Source organism: Mastigoproctus giganteus, chromosome 3 (genome assembly GCF_048544385.1).
Source record: "Mastigoproctus giganteus isolate SK-2022 chromosome 3, ASM4854438v1, whole genome shotgun sequence".
Taxonomy (NCBI): Eukaryota; Metazoa; Arthropoda; class Arachnida; order Uropygi; family Thelyphonidae; genus Mastigoproctus; species Mastigoproctus giganteus.
Genome location: NC_143577.1, coordinates 255,876,143 through 255,900,662, shown reverse-complemented (window position 1 = coordinate 255,900,662; position 24,520 = coordinate 255,876,143). Strand labels below are relative to the sequence as shown.

Sequence of the window (24,520 nt, the reverse complement as noted above, 5' to 3'; positions counted from 1 at the left end):
TGAATATTTTCTAAAGTTGTGCTGCTTTTGATGAAATTGTTCCTAGCAAGGTCTAATTTTGTCTTAGTGCGAAATATCAGTTTTTGTCTGACAGACGCTATAAGAATACAGAAGAAAAGTGGCCCCAGTAATTTTGAGAAAAGATTTTTGCAGAGATCCAAAGATTACCCTTTGTGAGAAATTTAAGATCTAAAATGTTCCTCTGGCTCTGTCTAGAAGGCTGCACTTGAAATAGAGGCAGAGCTCGATGTAATATTCTATATGATAAAACATAGGACTTCTGTGCTAACGTATCTGATGAATTTTTTAAACGCTTTCAAGTTGGTCAGTGAGCTTAGATTAATAAGAAAACGTGCTTTTCATCAGTAAGTAAAATTTAAATCACAAGCCAAGCATATTGGCTATCAAGAATTATTTCTAAATGTCGATAGGTGTATACTTGCCCATATCAGGTTCCTGCTCAGGTTTTTATAGTCGACTTCAAGATTTACAGTGACCAGGGTGTCTAGGCCAACGATGTTAAGAATATCTGCTGCGGCATCAGTCCATTGAAAGTTTGTTCCGTTCCACTTCGTTCCTTCTAACAGGGGCCACCCTCCGAGGGGCTCGAATAGCTCTCGAAGAGGATCAAAATTCACTTGGTAAGCTGCAAAGAAATATCTCAGAAGTACAGGAAAGAAAAAAAAAGTGGAATTCAATTTATATTACAACGATAGTTGATACCAGTAAAAGTACTACAGGGTGATTCTAAATTATTGGCGGGTTTCCGTGACCTATAATTTACAAACCGGAAACAACAAAATAAAAATGCTTACGGAATATGAAAGTGTAACTCAAAAATTTTAATTTGGCAACGCTGTACTCGCCGCATTGATGTCTCGGAGATATTGACGGCATCACTTCTCCCCGAAATGTTTACCACCTTGTCGCAGTGCTTAAGCTGAGGAGGTTTAAGTATCCCGATGACCCAGAGAGCTATGCTGGTGGTAGCTAAACCGGTAGGGCCACCCTAGCCGGACAGGTCAAAGGGTAGGGATCAGACGAAGAGTAACATACTGGTCCTCCAGGTTGGGGGTTGTGCGGGAGGTTGGTTCCCTCCCCATATAAAAAAAAATAAAAACTCATAAAGCTCAAAGAGGAAAACCGGACGGACAAAGGGATGCGACTCGGGCTGGAAAAGGAAACGAAAAGGAATAACGGACATTTTAAATACTGTAACAGGAACATAAGAGGAGGATTAGGATATAAAGAAGTCGAACTACTTAAACATTTAAAACAGAAGAAAGTAAATATAGCAGTCATAACAAAAACAAAGAAAAAAGGTACGAAAGATTATGATTCTTATACAATGATATACAGTGGAGTAGATCAAAAGGAAAGAGCTAGTGGAGGGGTAGCAATATTAATAGATCGGAAATGAAAAACCAAAATACAGAGCTACACATTTATAAATAATAGAATAATAACAGTGAGATTTAAATTAGACAGAGGTTATTTATGTATAATTGGAATTTATGGTCCAGAAGATGGAAAAGAGGAAGAAACAGATAAGTTTTATTTAGAGTTTCAAAAAGAACTAGATAAGAATATAAAAAGGACCGTGTAGATATTTTGGGAGATTATAATGCTCGGGTAGGGAATAAGCCAATGAAAGATATTATGGGATGTTATGGAGAAAATGAAGTAAATGGAAATGGATATAAATTAAGAGATTTTGCAACGTTTAATAATTTAAAGATAACAAATACATTTTTTAGAAAACGTTGTATACATGGTTGGCAAGAGGTACACAATCTTGTATAATAGACTATGTAATAGTAAATCAAAAATTAGCAAAACAATGTGGAGATACTAGGGTGTTTATAGGATATGATATTAATTCAGATAATTTTTTAGTGGCTTCAAAAATAGAGTTATGAGCTAAATGGAAGAAGAGAAAAGCTATTAAACAGGGGAAGGAGGAGTTCGGTTATAAAGTATATCTACTTCAAGAAGAAAGTATACAAAATTTATATGAAAAAAAGGATTAAAGACGAAATAAGTAAAACATCGAGAAGAAGAATGGAATAATATACGAAATATAATTCAAAAGATAGCAAAAGAGACACCAGGACAATTCAAGAAAAACTATAAGAAGAGGGGGTAAAGATATGGAATGGAGAAATAGCTAAAGCAGTAAAAGATAAACAAGATAAATATCTTAAATATATACAAAACAGGACAAGTAAGAATGAAGACATATATAAACAAGAACGCAATAAAACTAAAGATATAATAAGGAAGGCTAAAGCAGAGTCATGGGATTTTGACTTTATAAGCACAATAAAACATGATGTTCATGGAAGACAAAATTTGGCATATAAAATTATGAAATACTTGAATAGCACAGAGAAAGACACTTCAAGAATAAATATAATAAAGCAAGAACAATGGAAAAAACATTATAAAAAATTGTGGAAAAGACCCAACATATCAAACAGAAGAGATACAGTTAGACCCAGTTAGTGACATAGATCCGATAACGAAGGAAGAATTGGAAAAGGCTTTGAAAGCTACAAAAAATAGGAAAGCAGTAGGAATGGATGGTATAAATGTAGAACTAATCAAGTACGGAGGAAGTTTTTTAAAAGACAGGATACTAAATTTATTTAATAAACGTTGGGAACAATACAAAATACCAGAAGAATAGAAGACAGCAAAAATTATTTCAATATTTAAAAATGGGAAATAGAAATGATACAAAGAATTATAGAGGGATTAGTGTACTAAATACAGTATATAAAATGTATAGCAAAATAATAAATAATAAAATTAAAATTATCTCTGATGAAATATTAATAGAAGAACAGGCAGGATTTAGAAAAGAAAGGTCATGTACAGATAATATATTTATATTAAAACAAATAACAGAAAAACGAAAAGAGTTTAATTTAGAAACGCATTTAGCATTTATAGATTATGAAAAAGCATTTGATCGAGTAAAGAGACGAAATCTATGGGACATATTGAGTAATAAAGGATACCCAAAGCATCTTACAAAAATAATACAGAGTTTATATCAAGGAACAAAAATAATAATAGATACAGGTAAAGGTAAATTGCAGCCATTATCACCCCACTACAGGATGGAAGCCTCCTCAGCAATTCATGCTGAGGGAAATGGACCATAATGCGCCACGCTGGTCCAGTGCGGGTTGGCAGATCAACCGTATTCAGCAGTCAGGGTCTTGAGCCCCGGTCTACTCAAGGAGCGTGTGTTACTGCACTCTCGCTCCTGGCCACTCAGGCCTGTAGTAATAGATACAGGTAATAAATTAACAGAAGAAAGTAAAGAAAGGAGTTAGACAGGGATGTAACTTGTCACCAACGCTGTTTAACATATATATATATGAGAATATGATATGTAAATGGGAAAAAGAAATTAATACAGGTATATATTTAAATACACAGAAAAGGATTAATGCACTGTTATTTGCAGATGATCAAGTAATTATTCAAGATAGTGAAGATAATTTTCAAAGAGCAGTATTTAAATTAAACCAAATAACAGAAGAATATAAAGTTAAAATATCAACGACGAAAACTAGAACAATTGCTTTTAAAGGGAAAAATACGCTGAGAACAAAAATAGTTATAGACAATAAAATATCAGAACAAGTAAAACATTTTAAATATCTAGGATGTGATATAACATATGATGTCGAAGAAGATATGAACCAGAAATTGGCGAATTTTCAAAATATATGTGGAACAATAAAAAGAACTCTGGCTAAGAAAACAAGGAAAGAAACACAATTGAAATTTTACAAAGTAATGGCAATACCAACACTTCTTTATGGTTCTAAAACATGGATACCAAAACAAAGAGACATTAATAGAATACAAGCTGCAGAAATGAAATTTTTAAGATATGTTAAAGGATGTACAAAATTAGATGAAATACCAAACGTAAATATTAGAAAGGAATTAAAGATTTACTCAGTTAATGGAAAAATTATAGAATATAGACAAAGATGGAAAGAACGTATAGAAAGAATGGAAGATAATAGATTCCCTAAATTAGCTTACACGTATACAGCAAAAGGAAAAAGAGACGGGAAGACCAAAGAAAAGATGGGTGAACCTCTTCGAGATCGGAACAGGCGGATCGCCTAATCCATGAAAGAAGATAAGATAAGATAAGATACTTCAAAATGGCGACTGTTCAAGAGAAGGCAATGTGCGTACTTTGGTTTTTCGAAACAAAGACCGTTATCAACGCAACTTCGTTACAGAATGGAAAAGATCCACCTTCAGATAATGCTATCCGATGTTGATTAAAGCAGTTTCAAGAGACTGGTAGTGTTCTGCACCAAAAAGGGGCGGGAAGACCGAGCACTTCGCAGGAAGATGTTGATCGAATCCACGAAGCGTCTTCCCGAAGCCCACAAAAATCAACTAGACGAGCTTCTTTGCAGTTAGGTATACCGCAAACGATGTTTGGAAGATTGTTCATAACTGCCTTCACCACCATGCCTACAAAATGCAGATTGTGCAAGCTTTAAAGCCGAACGATAAACCCCGCCGTTTCCAATTTGCCCAAGACATTTTGTCAAACGTCGAAGCTGATGAAAATTACCTACGAAGATATTTTTTTTTTATTTTTATTTATTAACACACAACTGTATATACATTCTCAAGATATCTTAATCAATTTATATACAATATTAATCAATTTATATACAATATTTATATACAGATTTTATATACAAGCTCTTATATATACTGTAGTCTTTCTGTACATTGATTGTGTGTGTCCTGATATGAAGGGTGGCTCCTAGACACAAGCCCATCTCCACCTTTTACTCCTGAGAAAGCTCAGAACGTCTGCAAAACAGGCCTGAAAAAAAGAGCATTATGTCAGGCCATTTCGCCACCAGGGATTAACTAACACCTGGATCCACCATTCTCTATGTGTGCTGTAATGCACAAATCCTGCACCTACCGGAAGTAGTGCTATACTGGTAGGTGCCAGCAATCCCGCCCCCAAGGCTGCCCAAACTTGGAGGCCAGCGAAAAAAAAAAATAAATAAATAAATAAAAAAAAATAAAAATTTTCCAACTAAGAACAATGTACACTTGTTGAACAAAAGCAACATTATACGATTATCTACATGTAAATAGCAAATACATACACTTAGAATGACATTAACTTAACACTTAGAAACATTAACATTAACATTATCTCCACTTTAGAGTCCATCCACAAATGCAAGCCTGCAATTGGGTGTCCAGGAGCAGAAGATCATCTCGCTGTAAACAAGAAACATCCTATAAAGATGACATTACACGAAGTGTTCTGTCGTCAAATGTGCAGCATTTCCCTTAATTGGTATCCTGCAATAGATTTCTTAGCTCCTGTCTTCTTTTAAAAACTTTGGCCGAGAATTCCTGAAGCAAAGCAAAGATGTCCCACCTCTGAACCAAGAGAGGTAAATTATTCTCCGTGAGGTTTGGCAACCTATTTAGTAATTCCTGCCTGTCTGAAGTATACAGTCCGCATTCAAGGATGACATGTCTCCAAGATTCCACCTCACCGCACGAACAGTAGGGGTCAGGTTCTAATCCTCTTTCAAATAGTTTGGCCCTTAAGCCATGTCCAGTGATTAAGTAACTCGTGGTCATGGTGGGAGCAAACCAAGACGACACCCTCCTGTCCATTGCAAAGCTTACGGCTGGAATGAAGCCTCTTGTAATGGTTCCATACTCACTCAAATTCCAACGTTGCTGCCAGCAATTCACAAGCTCGCCCCAAATTCTACGTTTTTCCTCCTTTATGTTGTTATTTGGATTAGAGGTGATATTCAGTATTTGTAACGCCCTTCCCTTCTTTAAGTTATATACAATACCTCGGAAAATAATGTGTAAATCCAAGGGGATGGTACCTGCAATAACCTGTAAGGCATTTGTCGACACTGTCCTTGGAGCGCGTATTACTGTAAGCAACATTGTACGTTGCAGGGACAGAAGCTTGGCTTTAGTTGTAACCTTGGTAGCAGCCGCAAACCAAATACCAGCACCATAATCTACAATGGGAAGAAATATCGTCTTGTAGTACAATACCAGAGTTTTTTTGGATAAACCCCATTCCTTGCGGGAAATTCTAACAACTGCAGCTACGAACTTTTTGATTTTTTCATTGATTTTAGTGACATGTACATGAAACCTGAGACGATCATCTAAAGTTAAACCCAGATATTTGGTGTTCTGTACATATGGAATTTGAGTACCATATAGGGTTACCTTTGGCGGCCTTCCATAATCGAAGTGGTGTTTAAACACCATGAAATTGGTCTTGGTGACAGAAATCTTTAGTTTATTCAAACCCGCCCATGCCACTAAATTATTCAAAACTGACTGAATTTTTTGTTCGAGAATTTGTCTTGATCCTCCCTGCACCGCCACCACCAAGTCATCTGCATATGCAACTTTGATGAACTCATCGCTATCCTTCTTGAGCCACTGGTCTAGCACTGCATTCCAAAAGAGAGGTCCCAAGACTGAACCCTGAGGGCATCCTCTTGAAACGGTAGTCGTGTATGATAAATGCTTTGCACATACTCTAATTTGTCGATCCTTAAAGTAAGATCTGAGGACTCTGAACAGGTAGTCATCACACTTTGCCAGTTGCAGTGACCTGAGAGCACTCTCCCACCAAAGGGAATCGAAAGCGCCCTCAAAGTCAATAAAAACAGCAAGAACATATTTGCTGTTTGCCTCCTGAATGTAAGTCAGCAGGGTTGAGATTGCGTCCTCAGTGGAACGTCCTTTTTTGAATCCAAACTGGCAATCAGAGGAGAGTTTATGTTCTGTAAATAATTTAAAAATCCTTGGGGCAATCATCCTTTCAAATAATTTGCCAAGATTTGCCAATAAAGAGATTGGCCTGTATGCTCTGGGGTTTGTTTTTGGCTTTCCCGGTTTATGCAAGATTTTTAAGAGCGCAAGCTTCCATTCGAGAGGGAAAAGCCCTTCTAGCAAGCATTTATTAAATAAGTTTAATAAAATCTCAGGGAAGAATTCATAAAATTTTTCAATTACTTGATTCTCAATGAGGTCAATGCCAGGACATTTTTATGGTTCAATTTAGCTACTGCAGCACCTAGCTCAAGCATATTAAAAATGGCAGTTTCGGTTGTCCCCTTATATTCACGATTAATGCGTCTAATTTCCGCTTGATCAGGGCTGTCCATAAACGGCAAATCTTCCGGAAATAGGCTACTCACTATCCCTTCGACTGTAGATTCCCAGTCCGAAGTTTCTTGATTCTCTCTAATTATCGTGTTGTAAATTTCACCACACAAAAGTTTATTTCTTGAAAGCTTATAGATTATACCCCAAGGGTCAGCATTTCCTGTTTCCTTCACCAGACGTTGCCAACAATTTTGCCTGCTATCAGCAATTGCTTTATGGTACCTCTTCCTCAAGTCTCTGTAATCATTTTTCAAAGCCTGAGTGTCTGCGTCCGATAGATGCCTATTCCTTTGGTATGCTTTTCGTGCTTGTTGAGTTTGTTGTCTCAATTCAGCTAGTGCCGAAGACCACCATGGGACAGAAGTTCTTCCTGTCTGTTTTCTTTTCGTCGAGTAGGCCATCGCTTGATATAAATGATATTGAACCAGAAAAACACATTCTTTTGCTGTTAAGGTGTTAATAATTACTTTGTCATCTCCATTAAAAATTGTATTCAGATATTCACGAAACTTGGTCCAGTTCACCCTGTCCATCCGAAAACGCCTTAAATCCCTTATTGTTATATTCACTTGCCTATCCTCCGGTAAAATCGAGAAGGTGATTGCTCGATGATCACTATTAATTAGATACGGATTGACGTCCCAATTTTGCACCCTATTCACCAGATTAATGGAGGTTAAAGTAGCATCTATATTAGATTCACCATTTGTCGTCGAGAATGTATATGGTTTATTTGGCAAGTTCTTTACACAGAGATTATGATCCAAGATCAGATCAACCAACTGCTCGCCTCGAGCATCAGAAAAGCCGCTGTTCCAAAGTGTAGACTTAGCGTTGAAATCTGCTGTAATTAGTAAGTTTTTAGCTGAAAATCTGCTACATACCCTGTCAAGTCTGTGTAAGGCTGGCTGAATATCTTCTGAGGGAGGAAAATACTGGGAAACCAGATAAAACGACTGGTCCCTGGAGGAAACCAGGATACAAACTGTGGTAGCAGAACATTCACTTGAGATAGTTGTTATTACTAGTTCACTGTTAAAGATAATTATGGCGGCCTTGGGTCGATCGTCACTTGAGGCAATAATCCTTGCCGAAATTGGATATCCTATAACTTTATACGCTGAACCCCCTACCTGAGAAGAGTAATACGGTTCTTGCAAGCATACAATATCAAACCCCAGATCATCAGCAGCTTTCCTAATCTCGTCCGCCGCTGCACGAGATCTTTGCCCATTAATCTGAAGAATTTTTATTTCGCCGTATTGCAGGTTAACACTTGTTGAATCAATTACCGTTGTATTATTCATGTCTGGTTCTTCGGTCTGTCAATTCAACAGCTTTAAGATACTCAGGGCATTTATTATCCCTGACCGAGTGATTACAATCCCTACCTCTACGTTTACAATTAACACACTGAGGTGGTTCCTCCTTGTGGAACCAAGTCATCAAAAACTTGGCCTCCACCCCCGCAGTGGCCACAAGATACAGCTTTATGGGAACAGAACTGCGCACTGTGACCATATCCCAGACATCTGAAGCATTTGCTTACAAGTGTAAACTTACGAAATCTATGTGACGTAAAACCTAGATAAATTTTGTCACTCTGAATCACGTGTCCCATAAGGCGTGGGCTGAAACCAATAACCCAATTGGTCACTCTGGTTCCGGTGCCAGAGTTAAATCTGAATGTAATCTCATTCTTAACTTCCTCCTGGCTAAAACCAAAGTCTTTTAAATTTTTATTAATTAAATCCTCCAAAATATCCTCCTTAGAATATTCCTTCGGGACACCGTAGATCAAAATTGTAGGATCGGACAATCTGGGTTTTTCTATTGATAATCCTGCTTTTTTTAATGCAGAAGCACTTGAGATCTTCTTGGCATCATCAGGATTTGTTGTCTCTAACAACACACCTTTATTTCTCAAAAGACGTACACCCTTGATTTTCATGTCCTTGTGATCTTTTTTAATCACTTCAGTAACTGTCTTCCTGATGTCCTGGCTAGACGCCAGGGAAGATTCTGCTGAGGGCCTAAGTATTAGTATGTTTTCGGAATCAGAGATCCCACTTCCGGAATCCATCCTATCATCACCAGCAATTGGTCTGCCCGAAGAAGCTGCCACCTCCACTGAAGACGTTAGCAGAGGAATCTCTGTTATTTCAGGAGTCTGTCTATTTCGCTTTGTCCCACCACGAACAACTTCCGTAAAAGTCTTATGAGGATGTAGATCACGTTGGATCTGTATCATCTTGTCCAAAAGACCTGCTCTGATTTCCAATTCAGATGCTTTGGTCTTAAGTCGTTCATTGTCAATTAAGATTGCGGTGGTAACTGCCTCTAGATCCGCCCATAGACTATGAATGCGGTTAGAGGCAGACTTAGTTATCTTGCTAGCAACGTTTTACGTATCAGGGAGGGTAAATCGTCATAACTGAAGAATATGGGGATCAGAAAACCCTCACGCCATTCGAGAATTCGAAAGAGATAGTCCAAACGTCAATGTCTGGTGTGCTTTGTCATGTTCGGAAGTTTTTGGGCCCTTTTTCTTTGCGGAAAAAACAGTGAGAGCGGTGACCTATCTGGACATGCTACAGCTGTATCTGTTACTCCAGTTGGAAAATCATCAGCCAAATGTGGTGTTCCAGCAAGATGGTGCACTGTCACATTGGGCTCTTATTGTCCGAGAATTTCTTGACATGCATTTTCCTGGGCGTTAGGTTGGGTGTGGTGGACCGAATCCTTAGCCTCAGCGCTCGCTCGATCTTGCGCCGCTTGATTTCTTCCTGTGGGGATACGTGAAGGATATTGCGCACAAGACCCCCGTGACCTTCCTCGATGAACTGAAACTCAGAATTGTATGTGCGATCGAAAAAGTTACATCGCAAATGCTGGAGAACACTTGGAGGGAAATTGAATATTTCTTGGACATCTTACGTGCCACGAAAGGCTCTCTGTTGAAGTTGTTTAGCATTCTGCAGTATTGATTCTATGGGTAATAAAACTTTTTTGAGCTACACTTTCATATTCCGTAAGCAGTTTCATTTTGTTTTTTCCGGTTTGAAAATTATAGGCCACGGAAACCCCGACAATAATTTAGAATCACCCTGTACATCTGAGTAGCAAAGCCAGTATATCACCGGTGGATCAACATTGACAGAATCCAAGTTGGCTAAGATTAATTAGGCGGATGGTGTCAAATCTATCATTTGGCGATTGATGGATTTCTCCCTTACTTTGGAAATGGTTGAGATAAGTGAATAGACTGATATTTGAGAAGAGATTTAATACCATTTTCGGAAATTCGTTGGATACGAACAGATTTTTCACTCAGAAGGAAAACCACCAGTGACGGGTGGAATAAAAATTAACGGGAGTTACTCTGAAAGAGATTTTAAGAAGTGTGAAAAACTGCCATTAGGACTTGTTACTTTTTTGCCATCGATATTTTTCTGATTATTCCAAACCCTTTCGGTCATAAAACCGGGGGTAGACCATTCAGCGGAACGTTTTTATTATGGTAAGGGAAAATTTTAAAAAATAATTTAACTCACTTGTATTGATGCAGCTATCGTAGGCATCCACAGCGAGTCTTGCTGCTCTGGGCAAATCCAACGATATATAGGTCGATTCCAGAATCACTGCAACAGAAAAGAGATGAAAGAATTAATGAAATCTGATTTGCTTGGTCTTTTGCTCTGGTCTTTTCCACCCGATATGGGGAGGACGGTGATTATACCAACTGTGCTCTCCACAAGGGCCTCTCTCTCTCTCTAAAACATATCCGCACATTTAAATTAAAGCGAAATGGAACAGAAGAGGGGACGATTACCTTTAAGCTCAGTATCCACTGAGTTCTCGATCGCAGTGAAGTGGCTTGTGACGCTATTCGGCTCCAGAATTTTATGCCGCTCATCCCACGAACCACACGTGAAGTTGTAAAAGTCCTCGCATGGGTCAAAATTCATATCCACTGAATCCAGTAAGGTGGCCGCTGTAAGAAGAGCATATCAACAGATTAATAAAGTTTAATCGCTTAGAATAGACGAATGATGGAAACCAAAAATTGTTCTTTAGGGAACAGTTATGAGAGAATAATGAGTTTGAAAGCGGATTCAGAAAAAAATAGAAGGTGGACCAAAAAGAAAAAGTAAGATACTGTTCTTCCTTTTAAAAAATGGAAATATTTAAAGTAAAAATTTATAATATTTAAATGTATTAGCCCTGAAGACGGATTCATATTGAAATCCAAAACGCGTTCAATTTTATTTATTTATTGGACCTGTTTGTAATCTAACTGCACCAATTGCCCTTTGATCCAATAAATTAATTAAAATACTTCATGTGAAAAAGTGAAGTAATTATAAATCATACTTAAATATTTATAAATTTAGTGTACTAATATTACTAAAACCAAGCAGTGGTGCAGAGATTGCACCTTTACTTGATTTAAGAAACCTATTGAGAAAACCGACCTACAAAAGTGACTGTACTCATTATGATTGTGTGCAAGTTTGATGAAATGAAAGTGTCTACCGTCTTTCAAGTTCAGAAAGACCTAATTCACATGTGTCTTCACCTGTGACTGGTATAAAGGAATGCTTGGAGAAGAGGCTGAAAAAAACCACAAAGAAGACATTCTGTAGTGCTAGGCATTTCCAGGACAAGTCTTAGAAGGTAATAAATCTTCTCGTAATCAATAGTTCCATTTCACATTAATACAAGGTGAAAACGTAGATGATTCTGACTGTAGATTTCAATTTTCAGAGCAGTTATGGTTGATCAAATCCTGTGGTGTGATGAGGCCACATTCAAATAGACAGGCGGGTGAATATATGCAGTTGTGTTTATTATGCCTTAGAGAATTCACAATCAAAGAAACGAAATGTACCAGTAATTACTGCCTGGGGCCAGAATGTAGTTAGAAGGAGTTGTAATGAATTTAGTTCCTCAGTTAGTTCCTTCTAAACCAGTCTTTAAAAGCCTTGTGTAGAAGGAACTAACTGAGATGAAACTGAGGTAGTTGGCCAATGGACAACATAAAAGTATCTCATTGATGAACGCCAGTTTCGCATGAAATTTTGCCTGGTAGTTCTCATGTAAAAAACAACAGTTAGTTCCCTTGTCATAAACTGTAAAATTTTCAGGCTGCTGTATTAGTTTGATGCAACGAATTTATATAGCACTGGAGATAGATAGGACACTTAGTATTTGTAGTGGCAAATGATGCAGGAAAGCAAGCTTACAAAGCAGTATCCAAAAAAATATATACTGTATATAATAACGATAATAGCTTGTCTAGTTCTTCCTTGAATTTATTCAAACTGCCTGCTTTCACAACAACAGATGAAAGTTCGTTCCAGCATCAACCACCCGCTGGCTGCTGGTAAATTTCCTCATACCCGATCCGCAACCACTCTTCCTCAGTTTGAATTTATGCCCCTTCATGCGTAATCTGAGCAAGAGGAAGAATCCCATCAGCACTGAGCTTGCTCAATCCATTGAAAGCATTAAACACCTCAATCTGATTATTCTGCAGGGTGTCTAGTCGCCAGATACTGCAATTTGCAGAACTGAAGCCTTTCTTGGTAAGAGCACCCCTTTCTTCCGCTCACCATTCTCGGTGTGCCCTTCTCTGTACTTGTTTCAGCAGCTCCACATCCTTCCTAAAATGGGGCCTCCAGACCTGTATACAGTACTCAAGGTGTGGACTGACCATGGCCTTATACAAAGGAATAATCACCTCCTTATCCCTGCTAGCAAAGTTCATGTATATCATTGACAAAACCTCATGAGCTGTCCTGACAGCCTGTTTGCTTTACTCAGAAAACTTCATATCTGAGTCTACGATTACCCTCAGGTCATTTTCACTTTCCACTGCACAGTTGGTACTTTAATCTGAGATTACTGCTTCCCTTATGCAGTACCTTGCATATGTCAATATTTAATTTCAACTGCCATTTCTCAGCTTATCTGCCTAATTTTTCTAGATCTTGTTGCGCCAACTTACCTTGGTTACTGTCATTAACCATCCTTTGTATCATCTGCAAACAGACATTAGTTCTGATTTACCTTCATCAGTATACTAATAAATACTAAAAAACAACAATAGGCCCAGCAGTGAACCCTTGAGTGATTTCACCCGAGTTCAGTGTTGAGCCCATTGTTGTCCAAGAAGAGCAATGTCCATTAACAGCCACTCTTGGTCTTCTCCCACTCAGCCATCACTTTATCCATAGCAGTAACTTGCCACACTGCTCCAATTTGTGTAGCATTCTTTTACGTGCAACAGTATCAAAAGCGTTCCTGAAATCCAAGTGTATGATATCAAAATTATTTTTTGCATCCACATCCTTCGTTACTGGATTACAGAATTAAATCAGATTCGGCACATAAGATCGCCCCCTTAAGGGCGATCTTATGTGACCATTTAGAGACTCCACTTTACGAAAGACAGCCTGTTGGAGAGGGTGCAGAGAAGAGAGACGAAATTAGGGACACAAACGGTTATTCTTATCAAGACTCGAGCTAGGCATAATGTTTTGAAACCAGATATCCGCTGGATGACCTGATCAAGGTGTTTAAAGTCTTGAAAGATTTGAGTGAACTAAATTCCGAATGAATTTTTAAAATTAGTTAGTTACGTGATATGCACAAAGGGAGCATAAATTTAAACCGAGAGAAGATAATTGTAGGATGAATGAGTTGACTGATGGAATAAACTCTCACCTGCTCTTGTGGAGGTTAATCAATTCATCGAGTAATTTTAATCAAATATTAAACTTACCCGGCGATACATCTGCTCCCGAGACAGACTTTTTGTTTACAATTTTTTAACTGCAATATCCTATAAGTGGGCTTGAAAAACACTTTTTTTTTTAGATAAAATGTGGGCTTATACTCGTAAGTAAGGATTAAGAAGGCACTTACCTGATCTGACGCACCCTTTAGAAAAACAAATCTCTTCGACTCCTTTTCCTGAAATAATGAAGAGGAAATTCAGTTTGTATATAAAATCTGCGTTTTCAATGAGTTTTAAGCTATTATGATTGACGGGCTTAATCGGGTATCAAGAAAAACAAAAAAAAAAAAAAAAAGAGAAAATTTAAGAAAAAGAACATCAAGAAAATTTTGAAGTAAAAAAAAAAGAGGAAAAATTTGTGTTTTTTTAATTATTTGGGTCATAGTTCGTGCTGATATCAGTGATGACGTCAACTTGGGCAAGGGGCGCACATTTTCATAAAGTTACACCCTGTTTAGCCATCAGCAAAAAATAAAAAACTTATACGGGCATGTAGGATCTTACACATCACACAATTTGTACATGTTTTTATAATACACACACTCGTGAGCCAAAACATTAAGACCACCTGTCTCTTAGCGTGTTGGGTCCGTTTTGGCAGTGATAACAGCTTGGCTCCCGGCGTAGCATCCATTCCACGAGACTACAGCAGGTATCCTCAGGTATCCTGCCCCGGAGTTTGGCAACGGAGCGAGGCACTGGCCTGACCTGGCGAATGCTGCACTCCCCTGACTTCAATCCCATCGAGCATTTGTGGGATGCTGTGGAGCGCATTAAACAAATGTTCGATGGGATTGATATCGGAGGAATTTGGCGGTGAGGGGAGCACATGAAATGCTTGGACAGGATCTTAGAACGGTTACTGCAAAATGCGGGTCTCGTCACACGGCCGTTGTCTTGTTCAAAGAAACCAACGCCATCTCGATACACGGTCACCATGTACGGCTTGTTTGTTTGTTATTTGGTTTTTAGGAGCATTAGCAACTAAGGCCATATTGCTCCGGGGATATGCGGTGGTCATTCCCTGACCTTTCCGCATCCTCCGTATTTGGTGGGCACGGGCTCGAACCCCGGTCTAATCAAGAAGCGTGTGCTACGCACTGCTGCTCCTGCCCACCTGGCTACGGAGGCGCCCCATGTACGGCAAAACGTGGTGAAGAAATACCGTGGCAAGATCTGGCAGTGAGGATGTGTTCAATGGGAATGAAGGGACCAGTGATTATCATGAAAAGATCCCCCAAATCATGATACCCCCCCGCTGGCTTGTATTCGTCCAACTATGCAGTCTGGTAGTAGCTGTATACCTGCTCGCCGTCGATTACACACCCGTCCATTGGCATTGGCATGATGGACCTGGAACCTTGTTTTGTTGAACCTATCGAAGAACAGTGCTTCCATGCCCAATGCAATCAACGGCGTCGATGAGAGTTGGTCAACACAGGCATATGAACAAGTTGCCTATTGCCTCGGACAGCAGGTGCCAAGCTCCGTTCACCTCGACTGTCAACCAAAGGTAGTCTCCCGTCCTGGCACTTTAGTTGGTTGCGTATCCCTCTTCGCATCATTCTCGCTCCACCTCCACTACGGCGGCCCTCAAACAGCCGGCAATGTTTGAGGTTGATGAAATGCTGGCTCTGCCTTCCTAGCGACACGAATCCTTCCCTGTTAGAGGCACTACCCATGTCGTCATTATATATGCTTAGCTGGTTGGTTAAACTACTTGGTGCTGTGGGATAGTAGTGTATAGTGTTTATTGTCCAGGAACACTGGTGGTTCCCCCACCTACAAACCGCGAGGTATACTCTATGTCGCAATACAAACTCTGTAAATGCCAAGGATAGCTTGAATTTCAGTGAAAGTTTGCGTAGGGTTACGTTGATCTGTTGTTCCTCCTCCCACATTTAGTCACCAGGGCCCCTTGCAGGACCCTGCGTTTCCGTCCACCGCCTCGGGGAGGCAGTCGGGTTCAGTTAAAAAGAATATGGTGGGGACGAATCCCGGTCTGCGCCTGAACTAGCCAGGGAGGGGTCCTCACCAAAAAAAAAACCACTGGAAAGGGAAGATGTGAAATGTAAACAAGTAGAAAGTTTTGTAGTGGTGAAGCCCACTAGGCTAAAGTGGGGGAGGCGGATAGGGAGGAAGGATGCTCAGGGGAGTAAAGTATAGGGCCAGGGCGCTCTAATTGGGAGGATAATACACTGAGAACTGCAGCTCAATGGCTCAATGTGTATACTGTATTCCCACACCGGCAAAGCCAGCTGTAACTAGTGTCAGCTTATCCTACCCTGCGCATTAAAGGGACACAGCTTCAGTAAACAGGGGGAGGGGAGTCGCCTGCTAGAACAGCACATACAACCAGTCATCCATCTCAAATGTACATCTGTCATGCTATCAATTACACAGGTTACACATTTTTTTTTTTTTTTTTTTTGTGAGGCTACTAATCGCACACGTACACAACACTCACACATTTACCATGTTCCATTCATTCTCATACATTCAAACAAGGACCCTAAAGAGGACTACTCTTTTTTTTTTTAGAAACGTTCAACAGCACATTCACTCGGTAATTCGGCCATCGCACAGTTTACACATATGACCGTACATTACACTCACATCCGTAAAATCTGTTAAGCGCCAAAGAAACAAAGGCTTTGAGGAGTTAATACATGGTGCCTGTAGATTGCATATATTATGTAGTCGATTCGTCTGTTTACTGGACTTAAAATTCGAACTTCCGGGAGAAAAAACCTCTCCTGAGACCCATTACTCAATTGTCCAATTAGCATGTTCTTTAGTCCAGGTTAGTTGTTTTTTCCTCATGGATTTTGTCAATAAGGGCATCTTATGCGGTATATATAATTTCAAAACACTCAAGTCTTCGTGGGACAGTTATATCACTTGCATTTACACCAGTATGTTCCTACGACATGGAGTTTAGCTCTATTGACCTTGCCCAACAATCAAAGAGAATGGACGATTGAAAATGCTATCCTTTGCTGCAGACTCTTTCATTTCTGTCCGGTTCCAGATTTACTTTTGATATCTCTGGTTGCACGTTCCTTTTTAAGTAACATCGACACAGTACTGTATACTGGTTACGGCCAACCTTTTCAGAATTTTGCCGACTAGAAAAGCCATCTAGATCAAGAACGATAATTACATTTCCTTCCTTGGAGTTCTCTGAGTGTAGCCATACCGGTGCTGAATAGGAAGTGAAGACAGATAGCAGCGGATGGATGTTTCATAAACAAGAGCGTCCAATACCACTCTAATATTCTCTAATATTACAGAAGCAATATCACACTAGTTTTAAGAGATGATGTTAAACTGGTGTGATATTTTGTCATCTAGTGTATTGAAATTACACTAGATGACGATGGTGAAGCAATTTATGTAGTTACCACTACATATTCGACTTCTGATGGGTAATTATTGATATACGCAAACAACCAAATTCTGGAATCCACTTAAACTTTACAGGTCCAAAGTTCAACCCATTTGAAGCAAGAGCAATGCAAACACATATGAATGGTCATGTAAGTTTAAAGAGGGGCGAATAGTGTTGAAAGCGATGTGCATTCTGGGTGATAATCCATTTCGGAGGGAATTGATGGGAAAAAAATGACCGAGAAAGAGATGCTTCACCATGCCAACACATCAGTAAAAGCAATACTAAAACAATGGCTCCCAAAAGTCTTCATGTTCAGCTTACATAAGTCCATCTGTCGCTATCTCATACATTTATCAGTTCTAATGTCTCCAAACTTGAAAGCCAGGTTTCTAAAGGCTATTTGTAGAGGACCTACTAAATAATTCTTATTCGCGATTCTTCGGTATTTTATGTCATTAAATTCTCTCTGTTCCAAAAGCCTGTCATTATTATTAAAATCTGAATCTCAAAACACCAAAACAAAAAGAAAGGAACAAATTTTAAAATAACTAAAGGAGAGTTACAAAATGTTCTTTAACTATCTCCCTTCCCTTTTCTATTATAACTGTCTCCTAAACACCGAAAAATGGAAATGATCGAAGTTGAAATATGCAATTCGAGCTCCCCTCATGTTTGTGTAGAAATCGTCCAAAGTCCGAATTTATAGAGCGCAATCAGCAAGTAGGAAGATTATTGGCAGAATATTGTATGTATGCTTAAAAACAATCGTTTCAGGTACATCAAAACGCTACAGATACATTTGCATTTTAGAGACATTATTGAGCTGTTAAAACAAACAGCTTGAAATGTGTTTTGTGCTTGCACAAGAACCAAGAACTTACTAAGCGTGATCTGCACAACTTACCTGTGTCAGATGTGAATGAGATCACTATCCCCAGCGCTATCACAACCGCCAGACACAAGACCCCGACGATAATTGCCGCAATTCCTTTCTTTGATCTGCAATGATAGAAACACAACAAATCACTTCGTGGTTCTGTGACCAACCTTTTGAAAACAACCTAGGGAGTTTAAAATATGCGCACATACAACTAAGGTCTTCAGACTGCTAAATTTCTTGCGTCATTTAGTCGCTTTACTTTATTTGCTGGATCAAAAGAAGAGTTCTAATCCAGCAGTTCGAACTTTTTATTTACATATTTATTTTATTTATTTATTTTTTTTTTCATGGGATGAAGCATTAGTCAATTTTCTGGATGAAAAATCCGAAGTCTGAGATTTGATAAAACAAACAGGAAAACGAAACGTATAAAATTAGGAGAGACAGGTGGATTATAACCTATAAAAGAAAAGCATGAATCTCCAAAGTGGAAAGCGTATCTCAAAATGGCCTTCGACAAACAGAATGATCAACAAGGAAGCGATGACACATTAAAATTAATAATCCACTCTTCAGGAGTGGATGAAGATGATTCTGATCAGTCCTGCAGTCATCAAGAGAGTTCCGAACTCCAAGACCTTCTTTCTGGTGTCAATCCACCAGTCGGCTACTAGCACGCTGTGAACTCAACTCAACCGAGAAAACCCGGTGATCTTAAGTCCTACCTAACGATTAACCAGAGTTACCTACCATATGATGACTCAGTTTGTTATAACTTCAAAGGACCAAACTCATACAGTGGTAATCAATCAACAGCTGTGTTACCAAATACACTTCCTTCTCGAAAGCTACTTTCATACCATTGGCTTTGAGATAAATTCTGCCAATCTGCTCAAACCACGTATAGCAGCAAGGTCAAGGATGACATAAAAGCCTTCGTTCATGGCACCTAGGTGAAAAGGGTCACGCATCATGCCCCTTGGTCTTAGCTGTAATAAGTGTTTTGCGCTTTTCAGAAACAGTTTCAGAAGATCAAACATTATTTTATCAAACAAGTGTTGTAATCCTGCCTTCCTGATATAGTGAGACACCGTGCAAAGAAAATTTCGTTATCGACAAAACCAATGCAATGCAATCCTCGTTGCAAAAGAATAACTTAATACAGAAACACTTATTCCAGTAAGGGCAGCGTTCAAACCTATTCTTACACGACATAGAAGAACTATGATAGCAACCATCTTAAAACCGGGAGGACTTCAATCCGACAATTTTTTATCTCTTTTAAATAGCAGAATACGATATGGTCTTTCATTACTCACAGTTTCTGTTTATTTTGGAAGTGTTCAAAGGTTGTCTATTGTAATATCTTTATTAGAAACCCTCACCACTGTATTAATCCAGAGAATTGTCATGAAAATGTCGAAAACGGTGCCAAAATCAGATAAAAGTAATCAACATGATGGGGAAACACACAAGAGATTCTATAATAAAGAGACCCTGACTTCTACGAGAGTCCAGTACACGGTGGATCTCGCTGTGCCCTTTCCGAGGATGAAAAGTGCTGCAAATCTACGAAAAATATTCAAAAGAGGTCATTCAACATTATTTTTCCTCCCTGAGCACGTCGATAAAACTTTTAGTCCTTTGAATTAAAGGCAAGGGAACCCAAGTATTAGAATTAGTAGTGGCATGTGATGCAAGAAAGCAAGCTTACACAGAACAAGTCAAAAAAAAAAAAAAAAAAAAACCTTCCCATTTTACCTATCCATTCTCTCCAGAATTGATAGCTGAAATGGGAACAATCCTATCAGCATTGAGTTTGTTCAATCCATTCAAAGCCACAAACACCTCATTCAAATTACCTCACAGGTGCCCAGTTCCCAGACGCTGAAATTTGCAGAACAAGCTTTCTTCGTAAGAGCACCCTTCATTCCCCCTCACCGATCTTGTTGTCCTTCTCTGTACACGTTCTAGTAACTCTACATCCTTCCTAAAATGAGGCCTCGAGATTTGAATGCAGCACTCAAGGTGTGGCCTGACCATTGCCTTATACAAGGGGATAATCACCTGCTTATCCCTACCAGCAAAATTCCTGTATATCATTGATAAAACCCTAGGAGCTCTCCTACCAGCCTGTCTGCACTGCTCAGAGAATTTCATATCAGACTGCACAATTACTCTCAGGTCCTTTTCATTTTCCACTGTCCTGGGTGTAGTAACACAGAGTTTATACGATATGATGGGATTACTGTTTCCTATATGCAATATTCGCATTTATCAATGATAAACTTCAATTGCCATTTCTCAGCCGATCTGCCTAAGTTTTATAGATTCTGTTTTAGTAGCATACCGTTCTTCCTGTCATTAAACACCCTGCCAACCTTTGTATTAAAGATTATCTCTCTCTATCTCTTTAACTTGAAATTTTAGCTGATATGCCTTCGTCAATATCATTGATAAATATAAAAAACAACAATCGGCCCAACACTGAACCTAGGGGAACTTCACTAATAACAGCAGTTCACGACAGTAGCGTCCATTGATTACCAATCCTGTATTCTCTCAATCAACCAATCCTTCTTCCATAGTAGCTTGCCCTTAAAGCCACACAGCTCCAATTTCTACAGCAGTCCTTCATGTGTAACAGTATCAAAAGCGTTCTTGAAATCCAAGTATATGATAGCAAAATTATTTTTTCATCCAGTTCCTTGGTCACTGTGTCATAGTATCCAATCAAATTGGTCAAACAAGATTTCCCCTTAACGAACCCATGCTGTGTTTGAAGTACACTAAAAGGGCAGAATTCATGGGATACCTGGTTTATGGGCAACGTGACGCTGTCACCCCTCTCGCTAGTGGACTAACCCACCGCTTGGCAGGTATATAAGTACACTGCATCATCATATTGCGCGACTATTAATAGCAAATTGGGCTTCAAGCAGGAGCGGATTAAGGTCGGTTGAGGCCCCGGGCGCAGAAGAAAATATTGGGCCCCTTAAAAAAAAGAGAGAGACAGGGAAAATAAAAATACATGTTAACCATTTTTTTAAATAAATAAAAAATATTATGTACTATTAATGTTTTATTTCCAATAACATTTGAATATAATATATGTATAATATAATTAATAATAGCATAATAATAATCACAAAGTTTTGAACTAATATGTTCAACTAATTTGTTGGGGTTTTGCGTGGGCCCTTCAGAAGTCGGGGCCAGGGCGCACGCCCGTGCGCCCGCCGTTAAATCCGCCTCTGGCTTCAAGCGATCAGCGGAATCGTGGAAGGTCTTTATAAATACTTCAGAAAACAGAATAAACACAACGCTGGTTTGCAATTAATACCTTTGAAAGATTGGATGAAGTACTATGAAGGACTTTTAAGAGAAGACCGGGAAAAGTTCAAGACGACAGAGGATTTCGATGTGGAAGACTCGGGCTTAAAATTACTGTTATGGAAGTGGAACTCTTATTAAAGGAGGGAAGGAATGGCAAATCAGGAACTGGAAGAGTTTATATGGAACTTCTGAAATACGGAAGAAGAGGAATGGCTGTTTGACAACAGGATACATAACATCGGTTTATAAGAAAGGAAATCGGAAAAGCTGTTCAAATTACAGAGGAATATTCGTCCTGAACCCGCTGTTAAAGATTCTTGGAAAATGGATCAGGAACAATTTAGAAGTCCAAATCGAGGTGTCAGAAGTACAAAGTGGTTTCTCAGCCGGGAGGTCATGTATAGACCATATCTCAACAATACGACAAATCCTTGTGTCAATCGAAATGAAAAGAAATCTTTATGATTTTCATTGACCTTGAAAAGGCATATGAGAGTGTGCCAAGAAAACTCTTATGGGAAGCACTGAAAGAGGCAAATATTGGTGGACAATTGATTAACATTATTAAGACAATTTACAGAAATAATAGATGCAGAATTAAAGTGGGATCAGCTTTGTCACCTGAATTACACACTTCAAAAGGCTTATTACAAGGCTGTACCAACACTTTTCAAAATTTATTTCGACCTCTGCTTAAGATCATGGTCAAGAAAAATGCAATAAAATGGGATTGCCGATCAATAAGAACATCATATTCACAGTTTACTTTTTGCAGACGATCAGTCGGTATAGTACAAGACTTAGAAGATGCAGACTATGCATGTCGTAAACTGTTTGAGGAATATAAACGATGGTAGTTATATCTTTAAGTAAATCGCACAGCAGTACGCTGTGATCATTGCCACCTAGTGGTTATTTTATCTGCAGATTCTTAATGAATAATCACTGCTGATTATCAGATGCGGAGTATTACTCCTTCTAGTTGTCTTTCGAACATACTACAGTAGAAAACAGTCATATTTAATAAATCCACAAATTTCTTATTAGAATGCGAGTGACCAACCCGTAAGTTCCAGTCAAAATATTGAAAGTTAAAATCTCTCTTTATAAGACATTCTGGCCTTCGTAGCAGCACAGTTGGTAGGATAGCCTCCCCGCACCATGCGGAAAAGACCTGAGTTCGAATCCCGTATATGACAGGAAGAATTTTTATGAGCATTTTTCACACCGTGGCAGAGTTAATCTGTCTCAGGAGAGTGTAGCATGGTTTTCCCTTCGGAAAATCGGGTTTTTCATCCAGAAAACAGAAAATGAACATCACAACATATATAATTTATAGACAGTATACACGGAGCAATATGGCCTTAGTCACCGATGCTCCTAACAACAACAACAACAGCAATGTGATTTACTGGCCCACTACATTTCTCTATACAGCTGTTCGTTGTACTCATTAGAGCCATTAGACATTCAACATTACACTGGCCACCTATGTCAACTGAGTGGACTGCCTCAGAGGTTATGTGCTTCTTAACTAAGAGCATAACCCCACCTTTCATATCCTGTCTGTCCCTTCTGAACAGATTGAACTCCCCATATTCAAATTCTGCATTCCTTATATCTGAGTGACACCACGTCTCTGACATCCCCACAATGTCTGCATTTGATGTCTTGACAAGCACTTCAAATTCATTAAATTTATTTACTATACTCCTAATATTGGTGTACATACAAGTATACATGCACGTGTTACTTACCCTAACACAGCCCACGTATTTACTTGTTTCATGATGACTTCCAGCAGTAATTGAAATCCCAAGGCACCTTGCTGTCGTTCCAAAAGAAACTTTCCGACCCACCTAACACTTCCTCGATAGTATCAGCAAATATTCTTGAACCCTTTATGTTTAAGTGTATCCCATCCATGTAGAAGCAGTCTCTCCTGTCAACAAGCGCAGACCAGGCTGAGAAAAATTGTACCCATGAGTCTCGCACAGTCTCTCCAAAGTCGAATTGGTTAAACAGGCTCTCGTCATATACTCCCTTCCATCGTGTCTGGACAGAACTGCAGGCACTTTCAAATTTAACCCTAACTCGCGAATTTTTTTTTAAAAAATTGACCTGTACTAAGTAAGTCCATAGATCTCCTACTCTTAATATCATTAGTGTCAATATGTACAACAATATCACCTTTTGTGCCCTTAAAAGATGATATCTGCTCTACAACGTCATCAACTTTTGCCACTGGCAGGCATACCCTGGTCCTATTTCGCCAGGCTATGAGGATCAAGATTACCGTATAAATTACAAGTGTATAGTTTTCGATGCAGAAAACTCCACACCTTCCTGAGGTTGCACTGCCTTAGAAGTTATGCGCACCATTTCAAAATACCTCAATAAGTGTCTGGCACATTAGATTGCTCAAGTGCAGCCAATATGTATAAACGAAAAGAATTAAATACCTGTTGAATACATGATGCCGAGCAATTCGTGAACTTATTCTTGTGACTCGATGGATGCTGCCCGATGACAAACTAACAGCGGAAAGTTTTAAGGAACATATTTCAGAGATTTTAAAATGGCACGACACACTTACCTGAACCACTTTCTCTTATTAGTCCAGGGAGAGTACGAGTTCCCGCTGCTGTTTTGCATCGTGGCACATCACCTGCAAAAGTAAGCATCTGTTACTGACACGTATTATCAGGCTTTTACAGTATTATAGGGTGAGTGGGGCGCATATCGAACTACTGTTAACTAAAGGAGTCATCTACTACCCAAGAGTTTTTTTCACCACTCTTGTCCTCGAGGCTAGCCAATGGATATTGTTCCCCTCCCTCTGGAAAAGTTCTGGAGTTGATTTTCCTCGAAACCG

The 24,520-nt window shown here is 39.0% G+C and overlaps 1 protein-coding gene across 1 annotated transcript; it reads right to left on the bottom strand.

The window, feature by feature from the left end:
- Window positions 1-404: 404 nt before the first annotated feature.
- On the bottom strand, window positions 405-24,300 carry LOC150089083 (neprilysin-11-like). Its single transcript, XM_090370402.1, has 6 exons — window positions 24,242-24,300; window positions 18,334-18,428; window positions 14,164-14,211; window positions 11,066-11,227; window positions 10,788-10,874; window positions 405-646 (listed from the first exon to the last, which is right to left on the bottom strand). Exons 1-6 carry the CDS (start codon window positions 24,298-24,300, stop codon window positions 405-407), a joined length of 693 nt encoding a protein of 230 aa, XP_090226528.1.
- Window positions 24,301-24,520: the final 220 nt, after the last annotated feature.

Coding starts and splice junctions, on each gene's coding strand:
- LOC150089083 (XM_090370402.1), bottom strand. CDS start 24,300: ATGCAAAACAGCAGCGGGAACTCGTACTCTCCCTGGACTAATAAGAGA. Junction 14,212..18,333: donor CTCATTCACATCTGACACAG/GTAAGTTGTGCA, acceptor TCATTATTTCAG/GAAAAGGAGTCGAAGAGATT. Junction 10,875..11,065: donor AGTGGATACTGAGCTTAAAG/GTAATCGTCCCC, acceptor TTTCTGTTGCAG/TGATTCTGGAATCGACCTAT.